General features: G+C 43.6%; 1 protein-coding gene across 1 annotated transcript; it reads left to right on the top strand.

Moving 5' to 3' along the window:
* Positions 1 to 653: 653 nt before the first annotated feature.
* On the top strand, positions 654 to 5,598 carry LOC119388256 (uncharacterized). The gene is made up of 9 exons (XM_037655927.2): positions 654 to 687; positions 744 to 779; positions 838 to 876; positions 1,133 to 1,177; positions 1,306 to 1,359; positions 2,544 to 2,746; positions 3,020 to 3,178; positions 3,948 to 4,049; positions 5,417 to 5,598. The coding sequence occupies exons 4-7, from the start codon at positions 1,135 to 1,137 to the stop codon at positions 3,173 to 3,175; spliced, it is 456 nt and encodes a 151-aa protein (XP_037511855.1). The 5' UTR covers positions 654 to 687; positions 744 to 779; positions 838 to 876; positions 1,133 to 1,134; the 3' UTR covers positions 3,176 to 3,178; positions 3,948 to 4,049; positions 5,417 to 5,598.
* Positions 5,599 to 9,158: the final 3,560 nt, after the last annotated feature.

Raw genomic sequence — 9,158 nt, 5'->3', positions numbered from 1 at the left:
ACAGTAAGTTTATTATGGATAGCTTTAACTTGAGTATGATGCATGCAGTTTCTCTGAATATGCGGGTTCTTATTATAGGCACATATCAAGAGGCTCGTAGAAATCTGGATCAAGCTCAGTACTCTGATGTGAATCTGAGCACCTTCAGAAACGGAAGGTTAGACTGACCCTTTGGTTTACCATCATGCTACTCATATCGCATTTATGTTCTTTTTTCCCCACTCCTCGAACCTGCTGTGCAGTTTCGAGACAAAGCCCACAGTCTGTTGTTCTGTCTTTTTAATAAGGTGTCAAAGCCAAGTCGTTACATTAGCGATGATGAAGTGCCTACTTTTCATTCACGCCTCACTGGTTAAATGGACCGTCCACAGATGAACGTAAGTTGTCATACGAAGAGATTATTCTCTTTTGTAATATTCCTTTTTGCATGCAGGAATGGAGAACACTTGTGCAAATGCTTGCGACGAATTTCACGAAGGAGGAAACCAGTTGCAAGAGGTTGGCAACCAACAGAAAGGACAGGCAAGCAGCAGCTCACCCTTTTACAATACGTCATACTAAGTCTCTCTTTGTTGCCACACTCGGTCAATGCTGCATATTTCTTTTTAAGATGTCAAAGCCAAGCCACACCTTCAATGCTCTTTTGAAAACCCCCCAGCAGCTTCCCTGGCCCATCTGGTTCAACACGTAAGCAAATAAGTCCTTAAGAGTGCTTCTTGTCTGACATGGTTTTGAATTTGCAGACAGAGACTGCGACACTCCGGCAGAAAACACTGAAGGTAATCATCCACATTTCTGGCCTCATCTTCAGTTGACTAACTACTCAATACTTTGCAGATCTTTCAAGTGACTCTGACGAATCGGAAGATGGTTGTGGTAAGCATTGTACTTCCACTTTCCTTATGCTGGAGAGCATATATTAACTTATATGTAATTTTAAAAAAGTATCCTTATAAAGGCGCCATTGAAGCATGTAAATCAATTTAGCTGTATCTAAAACTTAAGATTTCTAGGCCAAGTTGTAGGGCTGCTAGGAGCCCAGCACAATAAATTGCATAGTTTCCCTTGAATGGATATTTAGTCATCCCTATATTCTGGGCAGCTGGGTGACGTTGCAGCACTTTCTTTGCAGAGATGCTGGATGGCCAGGAGACTGAAGCTGGCATGCGTGACTCTGGTAAACTGTGAAAGCTTCTCGTTAGTCATGTGTTTTCAGTTATATATGTGCCCCCGGTAAACTTATCAGTCCAGTACTGATACTTTTTTAACCAAACCTGCATTAAAATTTTCATGTTTTGTCTGCAGCCATGGCTTCACCTCCTGCACGGGCAAAAAACAGGAAGGCGCTAACCCCAGAGGGTACATTCAGCATCAACTAATGAGATTTTCATAGATATTGTCTGGTTAAAGTGCAACTTGGATGCATGTTCATGTTGCCATGGTGCAATGTAGGGCTAGTATACTTGAGAGGAATTAGTGTGCTGTTTTTTGTTGTCAATACAGCTTTTCACGTATTCACTAAAGTAAAGCTTGTCTTATTCCTCCACCTCCGTGTAGGGTAGCCAGCCAAGCCAAGCTTGGTTAACCTCCCTGCCTTTCTCCTTCGTTTTTCTCTCTTTCTATTCATTCTTCCCATGTGTGCCTGACTGATTAGCATACATGAAGTTTCTGTAAAGGACTCCCGACATCGAATGTTAAAGCTTGAAATGTTTGTGTTCATTGATTGTCTAGCGTACACAGGCATTACTGACTTGAGCACATCGTTCCAAATTAATGTGGTGAATGTTGCCTTTGAGAAATTTTAATTTGGTTTTGAACAACCGTGACTGTTCATCTGAGTAGGCAGCACATCTGGATATTGTCACTAGTATGATTAGGACAGGGGCCTCCTGTGATGTTTAATGATTAATGAGAGTATTCTCAGTCTCACAGACAAGTTTGCAGCGTTATTCTTCACTCTGTTGTGTGGCTGCTGTCAACGTGGTTCTGGCTGTTAGCACCAGTGCATGGCTTTTTTGACTGTAGCAAGGAATTTTTTTTTTCAAAAGGGCACACTCGTGATAGAAATGTGGGTGCTCGGCAGGTGGGTGTGTTGTGTCGTTTAATTGTTTACAGAAATTTCCGCGCTAACACTTGCCTGGAGTGTCACACCCTAACATCCACTAAAGCATTCACATGCACTTTCAAGGTCGCCAAAGTGCAACCACATCTGGCCATCCACGTCGTCCGTCTTTCTTTGTGTTTGTTGAAAAATTTTAGCGCTGTTCCCCTTCTTCGCACTATCTACCAACTCACTAGCCCAAGCTTCAACCTTAGCACATCTGGCATTATGGCACTCCCCTGTGGTAGGCCACTAGTTTATAATTTTAGGTGGGAGTTTTGAGTGATGTCGAAATTGATCATAATTATACTTGGATAGTTATGATGCATTACAATATTTGAAGTTCAATTTTGGGATTATCAGAGCTATAAATTAGCACAAAAGTCACAAACAAAGATTGGTTGTTAGGGGTCTGCAGGCTTTTTGTACCATTTTATTTCAGAGTTCCAGCATGAAGTACTCGTGAAGCTGACAGTGCTGCGAATGGTTCAAAAGCAGCATGGGGAACTTATACATGGGCTGATTGGCCGGCTTCGGTCCAATGCTGCCAAAGGAAATGCACCTTTAGTTTCCAGCCCGTTCTCGGAGTACGAGTCACTGAAACAGTTCGATAACAAGTTGACTGGCCAGATGAAAGATGTGCTTGTAAGTGCATTGAGGTTGTGTGTTGTGTGTGTTTTGCTGTCTGAGGGCCACCTAATGTCTTCCTTCTTTTCAACACTAGTGCAGTGTGTAAATCCTCAGCCACCACTGAATAGAATTTTAATTTGTCCCCTAGGTTACATATATTTATAGAAAATTTGAAGTAGTCGATGTACTCTTTTAGTAAAGCCATTATTTTTATATATATTCATGAGATATGTGCAGTTTTTAATTGCATGCTTACGATAAGTGTATATTGGCTTGCCTCTATTTCAGGTGGAAGAGCTTGCCAACAAAGGTGGAATCAATGCTGCTGCGTGCACAAAAAGAATTCTTTGCTACCTGCTCTGTGACAATCTTGCAGCGGAATTCTCATGGCTTGGAAAAAAGGAAAGCGTAGATTCAGCGAGCTCCGTCTTGCCTCTTGCATAATAAGTAAGTGTTTTTCATGTACTTGATTGATAGCTTCTCTTGTTTCCTTGGTGAAAGAGGTCTCTCCGTTCAACTAAAAACTGTCAGGTGGCTGCCATTTGGACTTTGCTTTAAATGTTTTAAGCATCATGCTTTTGCTTCTAGGATTACAGAAAAGGGAGAAGGCAGGGAGGTTAACCAGACAGCAGTCCAGTTGGCTACTCTATGCAGGGGTATTGTTGTTATAGTGTTGTTACTGGTGGATCCGGAGGGGGGGGGGTCAGATGTCCTAACTCCTTCCCCTCCTTAATTCTTGAAAGCCGAGTGTGTGTGTGTCGTTATCAATGAATCAACTTCGTGTTTAGTCCCTCTTAAAAACAGGTGGAAGAGAGGTGAAAGAAAGCTGTCTTTTGGTTTTGTTTTTGCTCCTATCGCAAGGGTTCACGGCAGCACAGTCACGTTTGCATATTTATACCAATCAATAGAATAGTGAAATATATACATCATTTTGAACATGGAAGTAGAGCTAAGATCGATAAAGGAACAACATGGGGAATATAATCATAGTGCACAAAATATTACTAAATAAGTCACTTGCATTTACAAATTTATTACAAATTTAAAGCTTTAAGTATCAGACTTCTCATTAGCTGCCCCCCCCCCCCCCCCGGACAAAATCTTGTATCCGCCTTTGACGGTTGTCATCGGAAAGAAAATCAGGCTGTTGGCTTGATTGAATGTTTAAGTTGGTGTCACTTTTTGTCTCTCAATTATTGCTTTGACTTTCTCAAAGGTGCTGTGCAAAAGGTTCACGCTGCAAATGAATTTGCCATAGAGGCAGCCATTCGAGAATGGCTGCGTCATGCCCCAGCAAGGCGCAGGAATGCAGCAAGAGGTAATAAACCTGCTATGCATTTTGCAGTAAGCTTAAAGGAACTGACAGCTAATTTCTGCAGTGCCCAGTTTTTTTCTGTTGCAATCGAAGCTCATTGGTCACAGTATCCAGTCAGTGTGATGTAAATGGAAAGCACTGTAGAACGTTTTTTAAAATTTTCTATCTGCTTTGTAGATTGAGTTGTGCTTGGAAAACATGCTAGAAACAGTGATATGTGAGCATGATAACAATCATATGCCAGCATTTGCGAGAGTTTATAGGCTATATCAGTAGTTCTGCTCATCCAGTGGTGGCACCCATTTATGGTAAAACTAGTAAACAGCTTTTTGTATCTCACATGAAGACTACAGTATATGTAATCACTCTTAAGTTTGCCTACAAAAGCACTTGAGTGCATCTCCATGCAATCATGGACACCACAGTTCACAGCAGGTGTGCTGTTCCACCGTTGCCGTGATGCTGGCTTTGCTTCTCAGAACATTTTTTTTATCTTGTAATGCTATGGAATAAATCAAGTGCACATGGCTGTGTGACATAAAGACCACAGTTTAAGCAAGAAGTATAATGTATTAAATGACAAGAAATTGCATAGTTAGCTCAATTCTCTGTCGCATTGTACCAAGCCTTCCCTGCAGAAGCGGTACATGCATTTTTTTTTAACTTTCTATAGCACTTTATACTTCCTACTTAAATCACAAGCACCATGATAAAAATAGTCCCGAAAGTTAGTTTTCATTTCCACTAGAATCTTGTGACATGTTCTGATCAATTATTGAGCCCTTTAATGGTTATGTTTCTCATCATATTTGGACGTTAAGTTGCCTCTGAGAAATTTTCAACAAGTTGAATGTTATCCCATAACTTTATGACACAATGTGGCAGACAATTAGGCATACACTGGAAACTCAAATGTGTGTCCAGTGTAGCTCTTATCTGCTGCACTTTAGTATGAAAACATCACTCTTTGTAGTATGATGTTCCGAAACTGAAATTTACAACGAAGCACGAATTAGTGAAAGGTCTTTGTATTTATTTATTGATACTCTTAAGGCCCAAGGGCATTTCAGAGTGCTCTTTAGCTTCTAGGAATAGCTATACTTACATATGCTGAAATGAGTAACGTGGTTATTGCTCATGTATGCATTATTAATCTGCATTTGCTGTGTTTCTGCAGTATGCATCATCTTTCTCAATTTCTTCTGCTAAGTTGAGGAGTGGGGCATTATAATCCAAGCCAAGCATTTCTTTCTCATGGTAATATTGAGTAGCAGTACTGCTGGTATGCTCATGCTTGGAATGTCTTATAGTATTTCTTTTCGCTGTTTTTGGATAGCTTATATTGACTCTCTTTTTTGTTGTATTCTTAGGATCAAGTGGTTGTGATGAGTAGCCGTGCAGCATGATGAAGCCTTAAAGGGGAACTTCGTTGAAGACTTTTGTTCAGCAATTTTTCATTCACATCACTTCGAAGCGTTCAAGGCGAACTTCATTGAAGACTTTTGTTCAGTAATTTTTCATTCACATAACTTTGAAGCTTTCAAGGCGAACTTTGTTGAAGACTTCTGTTCAGTAATAATTTATTCCCATAACTTCACTTACATTACCCTTACATTCAAAGACTGATTTCATTTTATGTTCAATAAATGTGCTTGAAAACAATGTGCTGTCTGCTGCAATAAATCTCTCAGGTCTTGGACTCAGCATAAACATGCAGGTTAGACGGCAGCTTGTGCTTGATGATAATGCCAGGCTGGTTGGGGCTTTCTTTACCAAACATTGCTAAAATTTTGTGAATGAGAACTTTTTTCTATGCACTTCCTCAGGCTTGCTGCATGTATAGTTTTGTGTGCTAGAGACCTGCGCTCCCACTGCAGTCAGGCTCTTAGCTGGTGTGCTATACTTATAGAAAGCATCAACGCCGTGAGGCTGGCCTTAAATTTGTCTGACAGCAATCCGGCCAGCCTCACGCCTTTGATGCTTTCTATAAAGTATAGCCGAGCGGCAATAAGCAAGACTGCCATGGGACCGCAGGTCTAACACACCAACTACATGCGGTAAGTGTGCGAAGTGCATGAAGAAAGCTTTTATTTACTAAATGACAATGTCTATGTATATCTATTAAATGTCCATTCAGTGTTCATGTGTAACGTGCCTGCAACCTTACTCGGTCGAGCTTTTTATAGTTGCGGGTACATCTAATCTTCGTAATTTGGATTTCTATGGATATCTAAGAGACATTTACAACGTCCACGAGAAACATACCATGGATGTCTACACAATATTTGTGGTTCACTGGGTGGCGGCCTACTACTACGGCAAATCCGTCAGGCAGGCTCGGTACGTACAGTCGCAAACTTTTTGACAGTGAACACGGAGCGCGTGTCTTTCCGAGGTCCCAGCGCAGTTAAGCGGCGGAAGCGAGAAGCATTGCTCATGCGCAGTGCGTACGGCGTGCGAGAATTCTGCCGTCACGCGCATTGCGTCAGAGAAGCAAGCGCGTGTCTTGTCCGCTGCACGTATACTGCAGTAAGAAAACCGCGTGCTTCAAAGTGAGTAAAAATGTTCAACATGCAATAACGTTCCACACGATGCACGAATCAACTAGAAAATATGTTATTGTTTGCTGGCGTTTTTCAAGATCATTTTAGGTGTTTTCACCGACGCACATCGTGTGTTTCAGCATGACCTGGTGCCGGTACACACTGCAACAGTTACGAAAGAGCACATAGAAATCGTACGATCGCTGTGCTGTTCTGGCCAGCACGAACATTTGTGAAAATATATGAGAGTATGCAGAAAAGGAGGGCGCTGGCGCAACACCCTGCTTACGCGGCGACACTGGGACGAGCTCTAGGTAGCCGTTCGAGAAGAGTGGGAGAATCTTCGAGCGAACCATAACTTTCTGCCAGCGCTGTAGTCGTCGCTGCCCTCTGAAATGGCAGCAACTTTTCTTCCCAAAGGGGGACATCACGAAATACCAAAATACCATGAAACAAAATTATTCCAGTTTACTGATACTACTTCTTTAAACGTGTCAGTCATGTGAAATGTGCACCGAGTAACGGTTCGGATGTTTGCGTTTCTTTGTCTGTCCGTTGTACGACTACAAGAACACAGGAGGAAGAAAAAGACGAAAACTGGGTGACACGTCAACCATAGGAAGCACAACGTTTGAACTGAAAAGATCCAAATTTTAGCAGCCGTATTAATGCGGTCACCACCGAGGGGCGAAAAACAGCCAGCAGACGACACACGAGCGCTCCTGTGACGTGATGCGCGGGAAGGGAAGCTACCCTCCTTGCGCATGCGCTCACATACTGTGGAGGCGCTAGTAGTACCGATAGCCACGCGCTCCTGTGTTCACTCTCAAGAAGATTGCGACTGTACTACCTCGGAGTGCCGTTCAATTCATACGCCAATTCTAGATGACGCAGTTTTCTGTAGCACGCACATGATTTAGCAAAGCATCGTTGATGCACGGTAACGGAGCTGAAATATAACCTTTCACACCGCAGCAAATAATTAGGTGGCGAGCACTTAGCACTTTCCAAGGTTTGGGAAAGTATTTTGGTCTCATATCCATTTCAGTGCAGCTCATGACTTCATCCGGTGAAAGTGGCACGGGCCGTACGTCCGCACGTCCTATCAGTTCCTATGCTAACAAACTGGTTGACCCTCCTCCTGGCGCCATCTTGAATCGCATCGCATGGCACGCCACCTATAGTTCGTGGACATTGCGAATACGCCATACGTATCGCGCGTTTGCTGTTCGGCGCCTTTCTGGCGCGGTGGCTCGCCGACGGAGCCAGCCGGGCTGGCGCCGCGCCTCGGCCTCCTCTCTCAGTCTGCTCGGTCGCGTTTCGTCGGTAGCGCGGGTTGCGTCAGTTGCCTGTCGTGCAGTTTTGTGTTCGAGCAAAATTGCGCATCTTCGGTGGCGTTGACGCCAGGCTCCGTGCTCGAAGTCACGCTTGGAGGGCGGAATATTCATGGAGCTGCGGACACGGACAACGTGCGCCCGTTAACGGTGAGTGTACTGCTTTCGTAGGTACTAATTATACAGCTTTAGCTGGGCGTCTGCAGCAGCTCTGCGGAAGTTATCTGCCAGCCATTTCCAACAGCAGCCTGCGTCCGCGGGGCTGTTGCGGATGCCCAACTAAAGGTGTAAGTTAACGGGCTGACACTCTTATGCGCGTTGCTGTACAAGCTCCCATAAAATGAGCGATGCAAACAATTATCAAGGGTCACTTTTTGCTGATCGCACATTGTGTTTGCACTGCTGAAGGTGCAAGATGTCGTTTTGAGATGCGCTTTAGTCTGCTTCATAACATTTCCATGAACCTTGAGTGTCCAGCGTGCTTCCGCGCGTGGGAACGTGAAAACAAGCCCGTCCACAGAACGCTTCGAGGAACTATATATAGACCTTATGCAAAATTGCTGCCATATGTCGGAGGTTTGACGAAGCTACCGATTCGGCGCCATGTTGGAGGCTTGTGTCCGAACCGTATTGTTATCAATGCTATAACTTCTTGCTCGTATCTGCTTTTATAGTCGGCAATCGGGGCAAAAAAACTACAGACGAGCCTGTACACATTACTGGCATTTCCTAGTTTTTACGTTGACAATTGTTACGTGTGAAGAACGGCCTCGCAACGAGAAGAAGGTACAAGTTTGTCACTGAGTCACATGTAAGCCTGTCGTCGTTGAGAATGAAGCTTTGCGCTTGGTTATAAATTTCGTCTGTTTTCAGTGTAGCGAATGAAGCGTTGTTAGTTATCGGAATATCATGCGTGTTGTGCAGGATGGTTGGGAGGAGGCATTAGCGCGCGACGCGGCTGGGCACAGCGATGACGGTAAGAAAGTGCTGTTGACCCATTTCAAAGCGTATTTCATAAGGGACAGCTACGTCGACATAATGTATTGTGTATTGTATTTGAAATGAAACGTTGTCCTGTTCGTTAGTTTTGAAACAAGAAATATTTCACTGCTGTGGTCACCGCGTTCACATTGTCGCTTTCGGGGCCTACTGGCGCCTTACAATTTCAACCCGTTGCAGCAAGGCAGTTTTGCGTCGCCGACTGAACGCTTGCGAAACCACCTCAGCGCGTAACC

Source organism: Rhipicephalus sanguineus, chromosome 3 (genome assembly GCF_013339695.2).
Source record: "Rhipicephalus sanguineus isolate Rsan-2018 chromosome 3, BIME_Rsan_1.4, whole genome shotgun sequence".
Classification (NCBI taxonomy): Eukaryota; Metazoa; Arthropoda; class Arachnida; order Ixodida; family Ixodidae; genus Rhipicephalus; species Rhipicephalus sanguineus.
This window is presented reverse-complemented; position numbering and strand designations above follow the sequence as displayed.